Source organism: Mirounga angustirostris, unplaced genomic scaffold (assembly GCF_029215605.1).
Source record: "Mirounga angustirostris isolate CCGP_5_RB_7025 unplaced genomic scaffold, mMirAng1.0.hap1 SCAF_15, whole genome shotgun sequence".
Taxonomy (NCBI): domain Eukaryota; kingdom Metazoa; phylum Chordata; class Mammalia; order Carnivora; family Phocidae; genus Mirounga; species Mirounga angustirostris.
The window spans coordinates 880428-902431 of NW_026991723.1; the positions used below are offsets into that span (position 1 = coordinate 880428).

A 22004-nucleotide genomic window follows, 5' to 3' on the forward strand; every position below is an offset into this window, starting at 1 on the left:
CGAGTGCTCACTTTGCACCTGGTGGGTGCAGGAGTGGGCAAGCGCCGAGGACACTGCGCTCCCAGCCAGGAGAGGAGTGTCCCGCCAGCCCTTTGACGTGGGGAGCCGCGACCACCTGCTGCTCTCGGGGTGGGGAGAGGGCTGGTAGACCCCAGCCCCTCCATGCACTTCCACCCAGCTCGCCTGAAGGGCACATCCGGAGGGCACAGAGGCGCGGGGCCATGCGCACTGGGTGGGGGGCCCTTGAAGCGAATCCTGCACCTGGGAGGCCTGGCCTGGCAAGGACTCCAACGCTTTGAGCCTCAGTATCCCCGCTCATCCTTTAGGGGGAGTGATGTGAAGGTGGAATGCTGGCCACCAGCCGGCGCTCACTGAAGGTGGGGAGCGCTTGGGAAACCCCGCAGTCCCATCCAGACCCCGCCCTTATGGCACTGAGATTACTTCTAGAGGGAGAAACAACCGAGAGGTAAATGCTAGGAGCCATTACAGTGTGCAGAAAGCGGAATAAAGGGGGTCAGGCCGCATTCCACTGGGAGGCCCCTGTGGGAGGGAGCACCTGGAGCCCGGAGCTGGCTGGGGCGCGCCCTAGCGCACAGGCCAGCAAGAGGCCAGGAGGGACCCCAGGCGGCACCCGTGACCCTCCTGACCCTCCTGCCCCAGGGGGCCCTGCCCCTGCAGTCCCTCGGCCTGGGCCTCCCAGGGAAGCCCGGCGGAATTCGCTCCCAGTGTTTGGGCAGCTCCCGTTCTGTGACCGCCAAAACCAGGCCCAAGAGTTTTGGGATTTCCAATCCATTCCCTGGCTACCCCCAGTACACCCACCCGTGATGGGCAGTCCTGGCCCTGTTTTACAGGGGACAGCTGAGGCACAGGCAGGGGGATGCGTGGGCCTTGGGGAGGGGTCGGTGACGGGAACTCTGGGTCAGGCCCCTCATGGCAGATTAGAGCCGCGAATGTGGGAAGGCCAGCACAGCGAGAGAGGGCCCCAGGTAAGACCCAAACCCTGTCCGCTTGTGAAGGCCCCGCGTTCCTTCCCAGCCAGCTCTCCATCTCGTAGCTGGGAGCAGAGCTCAGTCCCCGTGGGGCTGCGGCTTCCTGAGCGAGGAGGAGAGAGCCGCCTGAGGTCACCCATTTTACAGCTAGGGAAACTGAGCTTAGGCAAGGCAAAGACCTCCTAGTCAGGGTCACTGCCAGGCTGGTGTCCTCAACAGAGGCTTGCTCCACTCAGGTGACACGGTTAGGTCTGGCTTCTCCCCTGTACCTGCTACAGCCTGACCTGCGTGACCTTGGGTAAGTCACTTACTCTCTCAGAGCCTCAGTTTCCTCATTCGGGAGTGGGTCACTGTGGTGCGGGGCGGGGCCGCAGACTGTGGCCAGCCGCGCTGAGCCACCTGCTCACCAGAGGAACAAGTGTGGGGCGGGGCCGGCGTGGGCGGAGCCATCGCGGGGCGCGGCCTCTATGGGCGGGGCCAGGAGGTGGGCGTTGGCTATCGCGGAGGGTGCGCCAGGGCTGGGGGCGGGGCTCAGGGCTGTGGCTGCGCCCTAGCCGTCGCCGGAAGGGGCGGGGCTATAGTTAGGGCGGGGTTTAGAGCCCTGGAAAGGAGCGCCGGGCGGGACTCAGTGGGGGGCGGAGCTAAGGACTTAACGAGAACCGAGTACCCTACGCTGGTGCGAGCAAGGCTCGAGATTCCAGAAGGCCCCGTAGCAGGCGGGGGCGGGGCCCAGCGAGGGGCGTGGCTCAGGACTATCGCAGGGTCGTAACAGACGTCAGCGAGGGTGGGGCTCAGTGAGGGCGGGGCTTGGAGCCCGGGCAGCGGCGGAGAGGCGCCAGGAGCTCCCGGGATGGGCGGGTCGCAGGGAGGGGTGGGGGCAGTGACTCCTGACGACGCCGTAGCCGCCGCCGGAGGAGGCGGGGCTCGAGGGGGCGGGGCTTAGGGCTCGTGGGGCGACGCCGCCGACGCTGGGGGCGGAGCACAACGGGACAGGGCGGGCTCAGAGAGGGCGCGTTGGGGCTGCCGCGGGGAAGCCGCCGACGCCGCAGCGAGGCCTGCCGAGGGGGCGGGGCCTACCGGGAAGGGGCGGGGCGAGCCGAGTCGGGCGGCGGCGGACCGGCAGCCTGCCGGGTGGACGGCGACGGGGGGACGGGCCGGGCCCGGCCGGGCGCGCGCCGTGCCGCCGCCATGACAGGTGAGCGCGGGCCGGGCGGGGGTCCTGCCTGCCCTCCCGGGCCGGGCGCGCGGCCGCGGGGGGCCCGGGGCCCGGTGCCCCGATGTTGCCCCGGCCGCAGCTGCTCGCGGCCGCGGCTGAGTGACCTTGGTCCGTGACCGCCTCCCGGTCGGCGGGCGGACGACAGGCCGGGGGCCGTGGTCGCGGCCTGGGAGGCCCGCGGGGCCGGGGCTGGAGCGCGCCTGTGGGCGGGGAGGTGGACGGACAGATGCCCCTGCGCTCTGCGAGGAGCCGCAGTCCCCCAGCCTCAGCCACGTGACGCCCAGAGGACCGCGTTCCGGTGGGACTCTGCTGTGCCCCGGGACAGGCCCCGGGGGGCCGGGGACAGACTCAGTCCCCCGGGCGCCCCTACCCCCTCCAGCTTATTTTCCCAGGATGGGGCCCCCTGCCATGCCCCCGGAGCCTGTTTGGACTGGAGAACCCACTCCGTGCCGGTCCAGCTGAGCAGGGCCACCTTGCTCTGTGCATCTTCCACGGGGGGAGACACCCGGTGATGGTGATGGCTTGGCACGGACCCCATGACAGCGTGATCGGGGGGTGCTGTTGTTCCCGCACATCGCGTTCCCAACGCCCCGCTCTTCCACCTCAAGGGCTGGCCCACAAGTCCCTGTTCCCTCCCCCGTGCTCACTGGAGTCACACAAGTAGGATTTCAGGGGCTGGAACCTAGTGTCTTCTGGGACCACAGTGCCCCAGCCTAGGTCAGAAGAGAGCCTAGCTGCCTCCCCTGCCCCTGTCATCTTCCTGAACCCTTTTATTTGTGGCTGCTATTTACCAGCGCCTACTGTGGGCTTGGCCCCGAGTCAGGGGCCTCCCATCAGAATCGCTGTAGGGTATCCTCTCTGTGCGGAGGAGAAAATGAAGGCTCAGGTTGGACGGGTGCCAAGCCCCAGCGGCCCGGATGGTCAGTGGCAGGGGCAGAACTCGGCCTGCGTCCTGCCCAGGCCCCCTCAAGGTCCTGGGGGAGCCTCCCCACCTGCCCCTTTCTCACAGCCAAGTCTGAGTGCCCAGCCTCCAGAGATCCCGCCAGTCACAGCCCTTCACTCTTGGGATGGGGAACTGAGGCCCAGAGAGCGCAGGCCCGGGAGGGTCAAATGGACAGTTTTGCAAGGCTGCAGGCACGAGGTCCCTGGCGCACTGTCCCTGTGCACTGACCGGGCGCCTGCCTTATGCCGGTTCTGGGGTCTCCATGACAAGTTGCAAGATGCGCATTTGGACCCAATGTGTCTGCCCAGTGCTGGCCAGGTGTCACTACAGCTTTCCTATTGCTGTGGAACCGGGCCCTGCCTTGTGGTGTGCTGGGCAGTGAGCCCTCTCAGCTCCGCACCCGAGGCCAGGTCTGGCCCCGAAACAGGAGGGGATTCTGGGAGGGACAGGAGCCAGGGGTACTCAGCAAGGCCTCTTCAGGGGAGGACAGTGAGCTGAACACCACTTAGCTGGGGAGGACCCACAGGACAGCTGTTCTCATCCTTGGGAAGGGGTCCCAGGCAGTATGGTGCCATTGGGGCTGCTCTGCAGGATGGCTCAGGGGCCTGGGTGAGGACAGGTGGGGCAGCTCCCATCGGGCCTTGAGTGCCGGGGGGGTGGTAAGGGGTTGGGGGTCTGTGGTCTTGGCACCAGCTGGGCAAGAAGGGGGGGGAGGTGGGGCTTGGCAAAAGAAGCTAGCGTGGCAGAGCATTCCCCTCTGTCCTGTAAAAACTGTCTGGGACTATCAGTCAGGACCTGGGAGCAAAGTCATTTCCTTTCCTGCGCTTTTTCATTCCTGGGTGTGGTTTGCGTGCACAGCTTCCAGCCACCAGAAACCTTCAGCCCCAGGCTGTGCCACCGTGCCAGGTGACTCATGCTTGCTGCATAAGACTCCAGCTCGCTGGTGGCTGCAGCAGGGGAAGCCGCTACAGTGTGCTGGCCGCAGTCCACGGGTGGCCCTGGGCGTGGGCCTTGGACCTACATGCATTCATTCCAGGACTCTTTAGTGAGCGCCTACTGTGTGCCTGCCCTGTGCACTCACTGCAGAGGCAGCCCTGTGCGGAACAGCCTGGGGCCAGGCCAGGAACAGACTTGATGCAGCTAATTGTAGGTTAACGAGTGTAATAATTAGACAAGTGGGAAGTCCGGATGTCAAGTGGCTCCACAAAACCATGTGTGGGTCCAACCACCATCTTCAGGCCCTAGCTGGCTGTGGTCTTAGGCAGGTACTGTATCTCTTTGCCATGCCTCAGTGTCCCTCACCACAGTGGGACTACTGATGAGTCCATCTTCCAGGTAGACTTTCAGGGCCTGGAAGGATTCAGAGGTTAGAAATTCATATTTTTGAGAGGCAAAGACCAGCCAGGACGAGGTGGCAATGGGAGAGAGAGATGAGGAAGACATGGTCTGTTGAGTCGGCCCATGGCGGAAATCAGGGAGAAGACCCTACTTGTTCCCACATGATGACCCCGTTTTTATTTTTATTTATTTATGTATTTATTTATTTATTTTAGATTTTATTTATTTATTTGACAGAGAGAGACACAGCAAGAGAGGGAACACAAGCAGGGGGAGTGGGAGAGGGAGAAGCAGGCTTCCCGCCGAGCAGGGAGCTGATGTGGGGCTCGATCCCAGGACCCTGGGATCATGACCTGAGCTGAAGGCAGACGCTTAACGACTGAGCCACCCAGGCGCCCCGATGACCCCGTTTTTAAAAATCAACTTTATTGAGATTATTTACTCACAACAAGTGCACTTATTTTTAATGAATAATTTTATAAATTTTGACAAATGTATACATCCATGGCAATATCAGCCCAGGCCCAATGAAGTCAAACATTTCTGTCACTCCGGAAAGTTCGTTCATGCTCCTTCCCAGGTAACCCCACTGGACCCAGGGATTCATCTGCTTTCTGTACCTTCCATTTTTTTCTTTAAAATTTAACAATGGAATTTCCAAGTAGGATTTCTCTTTAATTAATATGTTTTTAGAGGATTTTTAGTTTACAGAAAATTGAGCAGATAGTATAGAGAGTCCCATACTCCTCCCCTAACCCAGTTTCCTTTATTATCTTGCATTACTGTGGTTACACCTGATGAACAATATTAATACATTGTTACTAACTAAAGCCCATAGTTTACATTCTAGTTCACTCCTGTGTTACCCATTCTATGACTTTTGAAAAGTGCATAGAGTCCTATATCCTCCACTACACTATCACACAGAGTAGTTTCACTGCCCTGAGAATCCCCTGGGCTCTGCCCATTCGTCCCGTGCTCCTGCCTCAGCCCTGGTAACCTCCGAGCTTTCTACCATCTCCATAGTTTTGCACTTTCTGGAATAGCATATAGTTAGTATGTTGCCTTTGCAGACTGGCATCTTTTACTTAGCAATATGCATTTAAGTTCTCTCCTTGCCTTTTTGTGACTCCACGGTTCTTTTCTTCTTATCCCTGAATTATATTTCATTATAAAACTGATTAAACAGAACCACTGCTCAATTATGCATTCACCTTTGTGTGTGTGTGTTAAAATATACAGAAGATAAAATTTACCATATTACCCATTTCAGTGGCATTACATGCATGCACAGTGTTGTGAAGCCATCAGTACTCTGTGCTCCCAGAACTTCATCACCCCAAGGGGAAGCTCTGTCCCTGTTACACGGTGACTCCTTCCTGCCCTGCCCCCGGCTTCTGGTGATCACTGTTCTATTTTCTGTCTCGAGAGTTTGCCATTCTGTATATTTCATATAAGTGGAAATCATGTAATGTTTGTCCTTTTGTGTCTTTATTTCATGTAGCATGTTTTCAGGGTTCACCTAGGTTGTGGCATCCACGTCTTAGAGGTTCATTCCCTTTTATGCCTGTGTAATATTCCACTGTATGCATTTACCACATTTCATTTATCCGTTCCTCTGTACCTGGACTCTTGGGTTGTTTCTACTTTTGGCTACTGTGAATAATGCTGCTATGAACATTGGTGTGCAGGTGTGTGAGTCTCTGGTTTCAGTTCCTTGGATGGAACGTGTGCACAGGAGTGGGATTGCTGGGTCATGGGGTAAGTCTGTGTTTGACTTTCCTGTTCTACAGAATGGCTGTCCCATGTTACAGCCCCCCAGTCCTGTTCATACAGAACTGTGTGTGTGAAGTGCTTTCTCATTGTGGTTTTATCTGCGTTTGCCTCAGGATGAGTGACTGTGAGCATCTTCGCATGTGCTCAGTAGTCCTTTTATGTCCTCTTTGAAGATGTGCCTAGTCAAGTCCTTTGCCCATTTTTGAATTGCGTTATTTATGTTTTGTTGTTATTGTTGTTATGGAATGATAGGAGTTCTTTATATTCTGGATATTGTCCTTTTTCTGATATATGCTTTGCAAATATTTTCTCCCATCCTGTGAGTTGTCTTGTCTCCGCAACACCGCCCCCCCCCCCCCCCCGGCAACACACTCAAAATAGGGTTTCCTTTTGGACTCTGTTTTATTCCATTGGTCTGTATGTCTCTCCTTGTGCCCAGTATCACACTGTTTTGATCATTGTGCATTGTAGTGCTGAAACAAGCGTGAGTCTTCCAACTTTGTTCTTCTTTTTCAGGATGGTTTTGGCTATAAAGGCCCCTTTTAGGATGAAAAACAAGAAACATCATTGGAATTTGGATAGGAATTGCATTGACTCAGTAGATTACTTTGGGAGTATTGTCATTTTCACAACATTAACTTCCAATCCATGAACAGAGGGTATATTTCCGTTTATTTGTATCTTTTTAAATTTCTTTCAGCGATGTTTTGAGTTTTCGGTGTACTGGTCTTTCTTTCACCTCCTTGGTTAAATTTATCCCTAAGTATTTTATTCTTTTTGATGCTGTTGTAAATAGAATTGTTTTCTCATTTTCCTTTTTGGGTTGTTCGTTGTCAGTGTATAGAGATGCAACTGATTTTTATGTATTGATTTTATATCTTGCAGCTTTGCTGAATTTATTGATTAATTTTGACCTTTAGGGTTTTCTATATATAAAATCATGTCATCTGCAAAACAGAGATAATATTACTTCCTCCTTTTCATTTGAATACCCTTTATTTCCTTTTTTTGTCTGATCGTTTTGGCTAGAACTCCCAGTGCTACACTGAATAGGAGTGGTGAGGGTGGGCATCTGCTTGGTTTCTGGTCGTAGGGGAAAAGCTTTCAGTCTGCCACCACTGAGTATGATGTTCATTGTGGGCTTGTCATATACGACCTTCATTATGGTGAGGAAATTTTCTTCTATTCTTAATTTATTGCAGGTTTTTTTTCTTTAATCAAGAAAGAGTATTGAATCTTGTCAAATGCCTTTTCTGCACCATTGGAGATGATTGTGATGTGTGTCTGTGTTTTACTTCATTCTATTAATGTAACGTATTACATTGATGGATGATCATATGTTGAGCCATCCTGCTCTTCTGCTGTATAATCCTTTTAATGTGCTGTTGAATTCAGTTTACTAGTATTTTGTTGAGGATTTTGGCATCAGTATTTGTAAGAGATATTGGTCTGTAGTTGTCTTGTACCCTTGTCTTGTTCTGGTATCAGGGTAATGCTGGCCTCATGGAATGCGATAGGAAGTATTCCCTCCTCTCTGTTTTTGGAAGAATTGTAGAAGTATTGCCACTTAAATGTTTGGTTGAATTCGCCAGTGGAGCCATCTGCTCCTGGGCTTCTGTTCGTTAGGACAGTTTTGATTTCTAATTTAATCTCCTTGCTAGTTAGAGGTCCATTCAGATTTTCTCTGTATTTGTGTTTTGGTTTGTGTGTTTTTAGGAATTTGTCCGTTTCATCTCATTTGTCCAATTTGTTGGCTTACAAATTTTCATAGTATTCTTTTGTAATCCGTTTTATTTCTGTGTAATTGGTAGTCTTGTCCCTACTCTTATTTCTGATGTTAGTAACTTGAGTCTTTTTTCTTTGTGGTCTAGCTAATAGTTTGTCAATTTCTTGATCTTTCCAAAGAACCAAGTTTTGCTTTTTTTTTTCTATTTTCTATTGCATTTATCTTTGCTCTAATCTTTATTATTTCCTCCTTTCTGCTATTTTCTGTCTAGTTTGCTCTTCCCTTCCTGCTTCCTTAAGGTGTAACATTAGGCTGTTGACTGGAGATCTCTCTTCTATTGTAAAATTTGCATTTCAGCCTAAATGTCCTCCTCCGAACTGCTTTCCTAAGACCCCTTAAGTTTTGGTGTGTTGTATTTTTCTTTTCAGTTGTCTCAAGATGTTTTCTCATTTCATTTGTGATTTCTTCTTTTGATCCATTGTTTCACTTTCACATGCGGATTTTCCAGTTTTCCTTCCGTTACTGATTTCTGACTTTATTCCATGTGATCAGAAAAGACCCTTTGTATGATTTCAGTCTTTTAAAATATATTATGACTTGTTTTGTAGCCAGACTTGTTTTGCGGTCTGTCCTGGAGAATTTTCTGTGGGCACTTGAGAAGAATGTGTCCAGGCCCACCTCAGAGCTGTCGTGGGTTTGGTTCCAGACAGTAAATAATTGTTCCAGCACAAAAACGAATATCGCAGTCAAGTGAGTTCAGTGAATTTCTCGGTTTCCCATTGCGTATAAAAGTTACGTTTACGCCGTACTGTGGCCTATGAAGTGTGCAGTAGCGTATGCCCAACAGTGTACGTCCCCTGATTAAGAAGACTTTACTGCTGAAAAATCCTACCAATCATCGGAGTTTTCAGCAAGTCATAATCACTGATCACAGGTCGCCATAACAACTAATAATGAAAAGGTTTGAAGAATGAGAAGTTTAAATTGTGAGAATTATCAAAACGTGGCACAGAGGGGTGCCTGGGTGGCTCAGTTGGTTAAGCGTCTGCCTTCGGCTCAGGTCATGATCCTGGAGTCCCGGGATCGAGTCCCGCATCGGGCTCCCTGCTCGGCGGGGAGTCTGCTTCTCCCTCTGACCCTCACCCCTCTCATTCTCCCTCTCTGTAATTCTCTCTCAAAAATAAATAAAATTAAAAAAAAAAAAAAAACGTGGCACAGAGATATGAAGCAAACAGATGCTGATGGAAAAGTGGCACCAACTGACTCACTCTTGGCGCAGACCTTCGGTTTGTGGAAACACGGCGTCCGCGATGCGCCTGTTCCGTTGGGTGGACTGTCCGTGTCCATGTGTCCGTGTGTGTCCGTGTGCGCGTGAGAGCTGTGGTTGGTTTACACTGCAGCTCAGCCCTGCAGTTCCCTCTATGCTGCCTGTTATGAAAGTGGGGTCCTGACGCCTCTAACTATTCTTATTATTCATTATTACTAGATCTTTACTATTATTTGGGGGCTCTGATATTTGGTGCAGGCGTGTGTTTGATGTTCTTGCTGAATTGACCCTTTTATTAACATAGGATGTACTTCTGTGTCTCTTGTACCCGTCTGTGGTGCAAAGTCTCTTGTGTTCTGTTCGTGGAGCCCCTCGCCCTTTCAGCTGCTCCCCTGCTCTCACTCTCAGCCTGTTTGTGTCTTTGGATCGGAGTCTTTTGGAGACGGCATATGGTTGGATTATATTTTTTAATCCTGAGAGGGACGAGAGCTCTGCTTCCCCTCCATTCCTGCCCCAGCACTCATAGTCCTGAGGCCCCCTGACACTGCTGGTCGCCAGATGTGTGGTCTCCCCTCCACGCAGCCACTCTCCGACACCAGCTGTGGGTCTCCGACACCGTCTCCCTGGGGAAGGCCTCCAGCCCCACCTGGCAGGGGCTCAGTCCTGTACGGCGCCCCCACCGCAGATGCCAGTCGCCAGGCTGGCTGCCACTGTGCTGCTGATGGGCTGGCTGTACCCCGAGGGCCCCAGGACCCCAGTTTTTGGTTCAGTCATTCACTGCAGCTCACAGAACCTGGGAAGACATTTTCGGTACTGTCGCCGATTGATTACAGAGGACATTTCAAAGGATACAAGTGACCCTCCACACAGAGGAGACACGGCAAAGTATGTGGGAGGGGACACAGAGCTTCCATGTCCCTGCCGAGCGGACCACCTTCCCAGCTCCTCTGTGTGCTCAGCAACCAGGCAGCTCTTCAAACTCCATCCTTTTGGGTTTTTAGGCAGGTTTTTTTTGTTTTGTTTTGTTTTGTTTAATGTAGGCACGATTAATTAAATCACTGGCCCTTGGTGGTCTATTCAGCCTCCAGCCCCGCTCCCTTCCCTAGAGGTCAGCGTTGGGTGGGACTGAAAGCTCCAAGCCTCTAACCATGTGCTTGGCTTCACTGGCAACCGGCTCGCATCCTGTGGTTGTTTAGGGGCTTTCAGAAAACCACCCCATTCACACAAAGTCCGATGAGGCTGAAAGGGGCTTGTTATGAGCAACGAAAGGCACCCTTCCCCTTCATGGCTCATCACTTAGGAAATTCCAAGGGTTTTAGGAGCTCTGTGCCAGGAATTGGGACGAAGACCAAATATATATTTCTGACATTAAATCACAATATCACAAATCCATTTTTTTTTTTAAAGATTTTATTCGTTTGACAGAGAGAGACAGTGAGAGATAGTGAGAGCAGGAACACAGTGGGGAGTGGGAGAGGGAGAAGCAGGTTTCCCGCCGAGCAGGGAGCCCGATGCGGGGCTCGATCCCAGGACCCTGGGACCATGACCTGAGCCGAAGGCAGACGCTTAACAACTGAGCCACCCAGGTGCCCCTCACAAATCCATTTTGCCAATCTGTGTCTTTAATTACTGATACCGAATAACTCGTTTCTACCTTTCTGCTATTGTTTTCTGATGTCTTACAGATTTTTGTCCTTCATCCACTACTGCCTTCTTTCATGTTTGTTTGACTTTCTTTAGTAACACATTTTGATTTCCTTGTCTATATTCCATGGATATTTTCTTAGTGGTTACCATAAGAATTACACATAACATCCTAAAGTCATAACCATCTAATTGAATGGATAGCGAGTTAACTCCAATCACATACAAACAGTCTCCTCCTATGTAGCTGTGCCCAACCCCGTCCATCGGCCGCCACAGGTGGGGGGGGGGGCAGCGCACCTGTTCAGGTAGTTGATGCTGTGGAATCAGGACTCTCCCTTGGGGATCCTGGGCTCCCCAACAACCACTAACCCCCCTGGTCTTTAGAGGCCTGTCATTCTAAAGAACATTCTTTTTTTTTTTTTTTAAGATTTTATTTATTTATTTGTGAGAGAGAGAATGAGAGAGAGAGAGCACATGAGAGAGGGGAGGGTCAGAGGGAGAAGCAGGCTCCTCGTTGAGCAGGGAGCCCGATGCGGGACTCGATCCCAGGACTCCAGGATCATGACCTGAGCCGAAGGCGGCCGCTCAACCAACTGAGCCACCCAGGCGCCCTATTTTTATTATTTTTTTAAAAGATTTTATTTATTTGACAGAGAGAGACACAGCGAGAGAGGGAACACAAGCAGGGGGAGGGTCAGAGGGAGAAGCAGGCTCCCCGCCGAGCAGGGAGCCCGATGCGGGACTCGATCCCGGGACTCCAGGATCATGACCTGAGCCGAAGGCAGCCGCTCAACCAACTGAGCCACCCAGGCGCCCTCTAAAGAACATTCTTAATGGGAAAGCAGGTGCACAGTGAGGCTTTAATGATGGTCCTGAAAGAAGCAACGAAGGGAAGAGCATCCCGGCCCGTGGCGGTGGGGGCGGGGGAGGGGCACGGAGCTCTGCAGCAGTGGTGGCTTCTCGGGGCCTTGCAGGCACGGCGTGTCCGTGGCCACGCCAGCATGGCCGCCCTGAGCCCTGCGCTTCTGCCCCTGTGAGAGCTGCTGTGGGAGCTGCAGGGTCAGGCCTTCTCCAGGCCGCCTGGGCCCTTCCCCGTGGACAGCGCACTCGACCTCTCCGTCCTCGGCAGCGAGCCTGCCGGGGGGTCCGGCTGTGCGTAGCCCACACAGGTGGGGTGTCAGCAGTTGTCCGGGAGCTCACAGCCGATGAGCCTCCAGGGGCCTGGGGGCCACGCTGTGTGTGGTGTGGGGGACCTGCTGTCCCGGCCCCCACCCCAGCCATGCCGGCTCATGCCCTCCATGCTCCCTGCCGTTTCAGAGCAGACCTACTGTGACCGCCTGGTCCAGGACACACCTTTCCTAATGGGCCAGGGAAGCCTCAGTGAGCAGCAGGTGGACAGGATTGTCCTCCAGCTGAATCGTTACTACCCTCAGATCCTCAGCAACAAGGATGCAGAGAAGGTAATGGGGAGGGGGCTGGCATGTCTCCCGTGGGTCCCTTCCCCCCGGGGCTGGGAGGAAGCAGGGTTGGGGGCAGGACAGGACAGCTCAGAGGTGAAAGCCCAGCGCCTCGCAGTGATGTTGGGCCCAGAACATTAGTTCTGCGAGCCTCAGTCTCTTCCTGTGTCATCGGGGCCTGCTGGCAGCCCTCCAGAGGTGCCAGGAGCACCCCAGGAGACAGGACAGTGTGCCCCCACGCATGACAGGCCTGGGGGTGGCGTGGGGAGTGGGGGAGGAGCGGGGCTGCTGGCCAGGCTCCACCCCAGTTCCACACGGCTTTGCTCCTGCCTCTTACAGAGGTTCAAAAGTGAACAAACATTTGGGGAAACCAAGGGAGAGTGGTGCACCTTGCGTGTGCTGCCCTTTCTCTGCTCCCCCCTCAGCGCCAGGGCTTCGGGGTGCGGGGCTCCCCCCCAGCTGGGTGGCCGACTGAGCCCTGCTCTTGGGGCTGCAGCTCCCGCTGCTAGTGCAGGGCTGTCCACGGGGTTTGGGGCCTCTCCTGGGGACAGCCGAAATCCAGCTGGGCCCTGCTACTGGCTCAGAAGCTTAAGTTATAAACGTATGCAGTAAGTTAAAAAGCAGGGGTAAAATTTATCCCTTACTATCGTAATTAAGTCTAATATATTGTGTACAGATTTGAATTTGAAAAGTTTCAGACGTTTATACAAAAAAAGGAGACTCCTGCATATACACACCCACAGTATTCCGTTCCTCATAGTTTCCGTGGCTCCTGCCGAATGCTTGTCTTTGCCTTTGCAGTTTCTGGTTCAATTCTGGTTCCAAGTGGAATGGTATGCTGCCACCAGGTGGCAGCACCAGGCCACCGCTTCTGGGTTCCAGGGATCCAAGCAAGAGCCCAGTTCACTGACCTTTAGAATTTCTAATTTCTCCATCAAACACATCAAAAGAGCTTGTTCTTATTTTTTATTTTTTTTAAAGATTTTATTTATTTGTCAGAGAGAAAGGGAGAGAGCACAAAGCAGGGGAAGCAGCAGGCAGAGGGAGCAGCAGACTCCCCAATGAGCAGGGAGCCCGACGTGGGGCTTGATCCCAGGACCCTGAGCCGAAGGCAGACGCTTAACCGACTGAGCCACCCAGGCGCCCCTTAACCCTTGGTTTTTAAAAACTTGAATCACATTCCTGTAGACTGTAAACTACTGGAAGTTATCACTCACGCCATCACCTCACTGATTCCCTGTAGCGACCCTACCGTTTGTTTATTATATCCTTTTTACAACTGAGGAAGCAGAGTCGTAGTGGGGGAAGTGACTTGCCAAAGTCACACAGCAAGCCATCGGCTTCTGACAGTTGGAATAATGTCGCCACTGTCCTCCTTGATGCCGTCTGGCCTCCACAGTGGAGGGAGTGCAGGGACCATGACTGTGCTGTGACCGCAGCGTGGGTGGGCTGTGGCCCTGGGTGGTCTGGGGCGGTCAGTAGCTGCCTCCTTTGAGTGTCCTGCCCTTGAGCCTGAGCTTCCCTTGCACCCCTTCCACCCCCAGTTCCGGAACCCCAAGGCGTCCCTGCGCGTGCGGCTCTGTGACCTCCTGGGCCATCTGCAGCGGAGCGGCGAGCGGGACTGCCAGGAGTTCTACCGGGCCCTGTACATCCACGCCCAGCTACTGCACAGTCGCCTGCCCAGCCGGCTCAGCCCGCGTAAGTGTGCCCGGCCCCTCACCCAAGGCCATCTGCACAGTGGCCCCCAGAGAGAGAAGGGAGTGTTTCAGATGCAGAGATCGTTGTCTCTGTCTCTCTTGGGCCAGTCTTTACACGGAAGGTAGCATCTTGTGTGCGAGGCTCTGCCCTTCTCTCTAGCCTAGCGCCCTGGGAATCCTTAGGCTTGTGTTGGAGGCGGCTCACGGCTGTACCAGGCTTGAGCCAACTGTACCCCCATGGAGAAGCCGAGGTTGCCCCCACAACCGAGGATGCCCGGGGGGATCCCTGCAGTGTGGGTGTTTTTGTAGAACAGACTCGGGCACAGATGGCTGGTCCAAGGCACGTGCGTTTGGCTTAGAGGGTCTTGCTTGAGTGCTCAGGAGACGTGTGAGTCCCGAGGGACCCTCTGCTGCTGGGTTGGGGATGGGGGAGGCGTAGGCAGGGATGGCAGCTCATTTCTGAGGCCTCTGTGCCCTGGTCCCCTGGAGGAGGGGCTGCTGTCCCTCAATCCTCTGATCTGAAGCTGGAGGCCTGAGGGACAGGGTGGCTCACCCGCTCACCCCAGGATGCTCAGCTGGGACCCAGGGCTGGTGTCCCTGACCTGAGGGCGGGCGGCAGGACTGGGCCCTGAGCTCTGGCCCAGGACCAGCACATCATACCAGCCACTGGGGGGCCCCACAGCCTGACTGGGAGTCACGTACCTTCCAGGCTCTTGGGCCATCAGCAGGTGGCTGGTTGGGGAGTTCTGGGGAGAACACGCTCCCTGCCCTCATGTGGACATCAGACTTGGGACAGGCGGGTGTTCATGCTGCGTTTGTTGTCTGCATCTGCAGGGAACAATGGCCCCCACCCCATGGCCCTCAGGGTCTCAGGAAGTGGACAGAAGGAAACCCAAAACTCAGGGTTCCATGAGGCTGGTCCCAGGGTCCCCTCTCTGGTGCTGACTCCCCCAAGCCCAGCCCAGAAGGCTGGGTGCCCATACAGCCTGGTTCCGCCCAGCCTGGGGGCCCCCAGGGTTGGGGAGAAGAAGCCTGAGCAGGCCCTTGGTTTCCTGCGGGCGGGGCAACCCCCTTCCTCTGGCCCGCTCACCACTAACCGAGCCCTGTGATTTTGTTTCCAGAGAACTCAGATTGCACAGAGCTAGACTCAGGCACCGTGGGCCGCGAGCTCAGTGACAGGGGTAACCGCCTCCGCGACCCCCACCCCATCCCCCCCCAGGGTTCCGTCTCTGCCTCAGGGGCTGCTCCTTTCCAAGTCAGGCTTGGTCCTGGCTTCCCATTGCACGGGCCCCAGGGTGCTTGCTGGGGCGCCCCGTCCTCCAGGCTCAGCCAGCCACTTGCTCATGTACCCCCTTTCTCCCCAGGGCCCGTGGCCTTCCTGGCCTGCCTCGGCCTGGCCGCGGGGCTGGCGCTCCTCGTCTACTGCGGCCCTCCAGGTGGGTGCTGCCTGGCCAGGCCCGAGCACCGAGTCCCCTGGCCTCCCTGTGCCTCAGTTTCCTTGCACATACAGTGGGACAGTGGCAGGGCCCACCTTGCAGGGCACAGGAAGAAGAGGGAATGTGGGGCCCCGGTTCTCAAGCCCTCCACCCCCGGGGGGGCAGGGAATGACAGCCCCTGATGGGAGGCGGGGCGCAGCTGGGCTCTGGGGTTAGAAAGCCCCGTCCCGTGTGTGGCCTGGAGCAGACACCCACCTCTGGCCCCTCCACAGCTCAGCCCTGACAAATGGACGGGAGGCCCGTGGCCCAGCGTGGCAGCTGCCGTCCCTTTCCTGCCACACCGGGCCTGTGGAAGCCGTGCGTGGGGAGGCAGCGCCGGGCAGACCTGCTTGGCAGGGACACCCCATGTCCCTCGGCTGTGGGGCTTGGTGATGCATGGGGCTGAGAACGGTGGTGGCGGTTTCTGAGACCACCTTGTCTTCCAGACCCCAAGGTGCTGCCGGGGGCCCGGCGTGTCCTGGGCTTCTCCCCCATCATTGTCGACAGGCACGTCAGCCGCTTCCTGCTGGCCTTCCTCACAGACGACCTGGGAAGGCTCTGACGCCCCCGCCCGCCCGCCTGGGGGCCTGCCGCTTCTTTTCTAAATGCTTGTTTTTCACTATTTGTACTTTTTTAAGAAAGTTACCTTCACCTGACAAAGGTACTCAACAATATTAAATGTTGGAGTCTTGTCCTTTTTCTCAGGAGTGTTTTCTAGATGATTCTGACCCTGAGGGCACCTGCTGTCCCACAAGCAGCCTGGGGCCCAGGTCCTACTCAGGCTGCCCTCCCAGCCCCTGCTGCCCTCAGCGCCCACCCCCACACACCCCCCGCCTCACCGTCTCCGCCACGTGTTCCCTGCTCTCCCTCCACTACCCCTTCCCACAGCTTCCCTCCAGGGCACGCCCCTCCCACATCGATCCCCTCTGCCGTCCCTGCTTGGTGTGTCATGTGCCCCCACACCCGTCCCTGCCCATACCCTGGCCCTTCCCAGCCACCAGCCCCAGCCCAGGTAGGAAGGCTGGGTGGGGGCACTGCCCTGGGACGCCAGGGGCACCAGCCGCATACCCCAAGAAGCCCCAGTGCCCACGTGTGTTCGCTTCCTTCCACCCAGTGGTCCCAGCATGTGGGGGCTGCACCCCTCCTTTCCTGAAGAGGAAACAGAGGTTACTTGGCCAGGAGAAGGGGGACCCAGCATGTGAGGTGGTCCAAGCTTCACCACTGTCCTCATTCCCTTTCCATGGTGTGTCCCCATCCAGTCACCAGAGTGGACACCCAGGTCCTGGGCCCTGCCTGGCCTTGCTAGCCCCTGTCCTGGGAATGGAGCCCCTCCCCACTGGGAGGTGAGGACCTGGGCTTAGCGGGTCTGGGGTGGGTCTGATGGCTACAACTACAGTCAGGGCCCGGAAATGAGCACAAGATCTTGTCCCAGATTGCAGGCGGAGACTGGGAGTAAAGCAGTCCACAGAACCTACTAGAACTTTTAGAGATGAAAAACGTCATTGTGCCATCTGAGGCCCTGGCCTCTGGCTCATCGTCTCACCTGCCAGCCTCAGGCTCAGGATCCCAATGTGGAAACTTCCCTCGTGGACACGGGAGGGTAAGTGTGCAGGTTCAAGAGGGCCTGGTGCCCCTCCTGTGGCATCCAGCAGCACGGTCCTGAGGGCCCTGTAAGCCCACCAAGTCGCCAGTGCCGGGCCGTGCGTGCCGCCCGCCTGAAGCAGGAGCTCACGGCACCGCATCCCTCCGGGCACCGCCATTTTCATTACAGCCGCCAAGATGGGGCTTCCACCTGCCCTCCTCGCACACACACACACTCACAGACACACGAGCAGGCTGGCCGCCCGCGGTCCCTCTCCCAGTTGCCTCCCCGCCAGCTCCTCCCCCGACAGCCTCCTTTTGGGGAAACAGAAGCATATTTGTCAACCCAAGAATCACCATGAGTTTCGGTTTCCACGGGAGGTTTCCGGAGATGCCAGGGCTGGCCACCTCCAGGAATGACAGCGCTCCCAGCTCTCGGGGTGGCAGGGCACGGGCCCGAGGAAGCAGCTCCAGGGCATGGGGTCCCACCCCCACGCGGCCGGCTCAGGGCCGAATTCACTCACTCCCGTGCCCAGGCGGACAAGTGAGGGCCAGGGCGCGGGAGAGCTGGGCAGCGGCCCCTGGCACGCCTGGCTGCCGCGGGCCCGCGTGGCCTCCCGCTCGCCACCGCTTGTGCTGCAGGCCCTGGTGCGGCCCCAAAGGCGGAGCTGCAGTTGCCCATGTGTATCAGGGAAGCGGGTCTCGGACAGCACTGCTCAGTTAAGTGCTGTTCGCCAGAACTCTGTCCGTGAATTTACCAGGTTGTGGGAAGGTGCATCAGGCGCATGGTTCTCTCTGGGACACCCCGTCGGGTGGAGCAAGCACGGTTGCTTGTACTCGGCCGTGAGGACGCAAGGGCCACCCTGAGCCGCTGGGCTGAATGGAGCCCACAGCTTTGCCCCACACGGAGGTCCTCCTGCCCTTGCTCAGGGCCCAGGTGAGGGACCTGCGAGCCTGCCCATTCCCCAGCGGTCCCCCTTCTGGGGCCTGACCGGGGCTGGAGAGACGTACTGCATTTCAGATCCCCTGCAGCCAGGTCCCCATGTGAACGGCTCCCATCACTGCGGAGGCTGGACTGGAGGCCGCCTTCCCACTGGCCTGCCACACCAGCGGCCGGGTCCCTGCACCCGCTCTGGACTCAGGCTCGGGGTGGCCGAGGTTCTGGGGGCCAGCAGACCCCTGAGGCTCAGCCAGGCATGTCTTGCCTGGTCTGCAGCCACTCCACCCATCATGAGGGGCCGAGATGCCAATTCCCAGGGTAAATTTCTTCCCGGCAGGAGCCCTGGGGTGTTCTCCATGTTTGTCCCACTCTCTGAGACACAGCTAGGAAAAGGTGACAGACACACGCTGCTGAAGGTGACAGAGACACCTGGGTAAAGGTGCTGGATGCTCCCAGGTCAAGACACGCAGGTAAGAGTAAATTAGGCCACTGTGGGAAGGTTCAAGCACAGCTGGCCCCCAGGAGGTGAAGAGAGTTTCCCGGAGTGAAGTTTTACCTGAGCTGGTAACACCTGCCTGTTCGGAACATTTGTGCCTCTCCAAAACCCACGATATTGAAACCTAACCCCCAAGGTGATGGTGGTAGCAGGTAGGGCCTTTGGGGATAATTAGACCGTGAGGGTGGAACCCAAGATGGGATTAGTGACCTTATAAAAGAGACTCCAGAGAGCCTGTCATGTGAGGAGAGTGGGAAGAGGAAGCCGGTTCTCACCACACACCAAATCTGCTGATGTCGTGATCTCAGACTCCCAACGTCCTGAAGTAAATGTCCGTGTGGAGAAGCCACCCAAACCAAGACAACGCCTTTGAAGAAACATCCCAGAGACAGGCCCAGCAGGCCAGTGGCGGGGAAGGTCCTGCTGCTGTCTGCCCCCTGAGACCTGTAAGGCCTCCTCCACTCCTTCGGGGCCCGTGGTGGGGTCCCTTCCCCTGAGCAAGGGGTGGTCAGTGCCTGTCCCAGGTCTCCGGGCCCAGCTGGTGAGCTGGGGTGGTCCATCGGGGCATGAAAGGCACCACAGGTCACAAACTCCCCTGCTCCCCCTGCCCCAGCTGCTCTAGGCCCTCACCATTTGTCCCTGTATCCTCACCTCCACACCTCTACAACTGGAACCATTCATGGTCCATGCCTGAGCACCTTTCACGTGCTGTGTCCACAGCTGGAACGTTCTTTCCTAAAACCCCACGGATTTAACTTTCAGATTTTGGTAAAATGTTACCTCCTCCAGGAAGCCCTTCCAAATACTACAGTAACAAGAATAGGTCCTCATCCTGGTTACGATAGTACTGGGATCCGTTTGCGCCTCGAGGAGTGCAGGAGCTGGGAGAGGCTGCCTGGGGTGGGGAATGGTTCCCAAGATTAGATACGTGACAGAAGTGTGAGGATGGTTAAGGAGAGTGAAATGACATGTGAGGAGGTGTGAGGAGGGTGTGTGGAGGTGTGAAGAAGTGTGAGGTGATAGGACGGGGTGTGAGGGGGTGTGAGGAGTATATGAGGAGGTGCAAGGAGGGTGTAGGAGGTGTGAGGAGGATGTGAAGAGGTGTGTGGGGGGTGTGAGGAGTATGTGAGGAGGGTTGAGGAAGTTGTCAGGTGGTGTGAGGAGGTGAAAGGAGGGTGTGAGGAGACATGAAGAGCATATGAGGGGGTGTGAGGGGTGTGTTAGAGGTGTGAGGCGTTGGAAGCAGGTGGGAGGAGGTGTGAGGTGTGAGGGGGTGTGAGGAGATTGAAGATGTGAGGAGGTAGAGGAGGGTGTGAGGAGGTTGAGGAGGTTGAAGATGTGAAGAGGTAGAGGAGGGTGAGAGGAGGTGTGAGGTGTGTGAGGAGTATATGAGGAGGTGTGAGGAGGTTGAGGTGAGGAGGTGGAGAAGAGTGTAGAAGGTTGAGGAGGACGTGCGGAGGTGTGAGGAGGGTGTGATGGAGAGTGTTGGTGAAGAAGGGGTCTCCTGGTGGAAGGATTTGGGGCTCTAGATGCCTTTGCCTTGGGCCATGTGGTTAGGGCCATGTGGTTAGGGCCGGGTGAGGACACAGCCTGGTGTTTGTGGAGCAGGAAATGGCAGCTGCATCTTGCACAACACCGCGCTCCCTTCCGGGAGAGGGTGGTGCTGACTGCAGGTGCAGTGTCGGGGTGAAGGTGCTGACACTGCTGGATCCGGGGTTGTCATCTCCAGTTCCCCTGGGTCAGCGTTCTTTGATGGGCTCAGAAGGGTCCTGTTTTCCCCTTGCCCCCCCAAAGCTCTGTTCAACACCAGGCCTGACAGGCCCCTAGATTAGCCTCCTGCGGGATGGGCCCTGGGACCCACTGTCACGGAGATGGGATGAAGGTCCCTCAGCACCAGCCAGGTGGCAGCTGGGACCCTGATTCTTATGTCACCTGCTGAGGGGCTGGGCTGCATCTGGGGGGTACTGCTGCCCTGGGGCAGCTTCCTCAGGCCCCACAGACATCCCCTTACATCAATACTTGAGAGAGAGAGAAAAAAAACATCAAAACCTTCAGCTCCCTGATTTTTAAAAGTAATGCCTGGAGAAAAGCGGAATTCAATTCAATTCAGGTCAGGTGGGAGAGGAAGCACCTGAGCGAGGGAGGAAGGCAATGGCGGGTGGCCGCCGGTGTGGGGAGGAGCCAACAGCACCCGCCCGGTCCCAGCCTCACGCAGCCCCACGTCCCCGGGCCCCTGAGCTGTCCCCGTCCTTCCTCCCCTCAGGTCAGTGGCGCCAGGGCCTTGAAGGGTGGACAGGGGGAGGAGCGCCAGGGACGGGGACCCGCCCGCTGAGTAGACCCAGAAGGTTCCTGGGAGAGACGGCGGGCGGCCTTGGCCTACAGCACAGAGCTGCTTCCTCACGTGGGGACGCTGCCCGTGCGGCCTGGGGATGACCCGTCCACCCCTACCATCTGTCACCTACCCTCTACCGCTCACCTACCAACATCCATCAGCTCTCTCCAGGCAAGCACACCCCTCCGCTCGCTCCCCCGGGCGGCCCTCCATCTCCTGGCCCCTCAAGCCCCTCCGAAGCTCGCAGGGCCTCACCGTCCACCCCCGCCCCCCACCCCCCGCAGGGCTCTGTTGGCCCCAGTTTTCTGACGCACACCCAGGGCCTGGCTCAGGTGGACGAGTGAGTGGGTCTGCAGAAGACATTTACTGACCGCCAACTGTGTGCCAGACATGGGACCAAGGACACAGGTGGTGGTGTCGACCCTCAGGAGCATGGCAGGTAGGACCCTCCTTCTCTGGGGGCAGCCCTGGTCTTGAGCCAGGCATGGCAGGGCTGGGCAGGGCTCAGACATGGGCCTGGGGGTACGCCGCGGATGCTGACGCCAGTCCATGGCACCAAAGGCAGAGTAAACCCAAATGGCCTGGGGTGACAGTGAACAGTGGAGAGGGTCGGGAGGACCTCAGAGCTGAGCCTGGCCCTGGATTCCGGCCCACATGCCAAGGTCCTGAGATGGAAACACATCTGAAGGGTCAGGGGGCCGGAGTGGCTGCCAAGGCTTGGGTCTGGGAGCTGGTGGGTGGGGGTGGGGGGCACCTGGGGACAGTGGACTCTCGGGTCTGGGACGCACAGACCCGCCCACCATCTCTCTGTCCCCTGTGAACGCCAGCCTGGCTTGGTGACCCCCGGGGCTCCGTCCAGTCATCTGGGGTTCACCCCTCTGCGTGTGCTGACTTACTTCCTGTGCTGGCCAAAGAAAGAGCTAGGCCATCTGTTGGCCATGTCCCTGGCGCTCCCCATGTGACTACTGGCCAGCCCACATCCCCGGCCACAGGCCACCGTGGGCAACCCCAGGGGTGTGGTGCAGGGCGGCCTCCACCTGTGTCAGACCCTGGGCAGGACTGGGCCAGGGGACCAGGCTGCCCGGACACGTGGGGGTGGCCGAGGGAGAGAGGGGCAAGGGAGA

The 22004-nt window shown here is 56.5% G+C and overlaps 1 protein-coding gene across 4 annotated transcripts; it reads left to right on the forward strand.

Moving 5' to 3' along the window:
* Nucleotides 1-1987: 1987 nt before the first annotated feature.
* CARD19 (caspase recruitment domain family member 19) lies at nucleotides 1988-16230 on the forward strand. 4 transcript variants are annotated; one of them, XM_064579983.1, is made up of 6 exons: nucleotides 1988-2184; nucleotides 12220-12362; nucleotides 13904-14057; nucleotides 15178-15237; nucleotides 15421-15492; nucleotides 15978-16230. In XM_064579983.1, exons 1-6 carry the CDS (start codon nucleotides 2178-2180, stop codon nucleotides 16091-16093), a joined length of 552 nt encoding a protein of 183 aa, XP_064436053.1. In that variant the 5' UTR covers nucleotides 1988-2177; the 3' UTR covers nucleotides 16094-16230. The 4 variants fall into 4 exon arrangements, with proteins under 4 accessions (XP_064436053.1, XP_064436056.1, XP_064436055.1 ...); XM_064579986.1 differs by having other exon boundaries at nucleotides 15765-16017; XM_064579985.1 differs by lacking the exon at nucleotides 15421-15492.
* The last annotated feature ends 5774 nt before the right edge of the window (nucleotides 16231-22004 follow it).

Bases quoted from the DNA above. Each gene is read 5' to 3' on its own strand.
- CARD19 (XM_064579983.1), top strand. The intron at 12,363-13,903 runs GTAATGGGGAGG...TTCCACCCCCAG, and splicing joins GCAACAAGGATGCAGAGAAG to TTCCGGAACCCCAAGGCGTC. The intron at 15,238-15,420 runs GTAACCGCCTCC...CTTTCTCCCCAG, and splicing joins CCGCGAGCTCAGTGACAGGG to GGCCCGTGGCCTTCCTGGCC.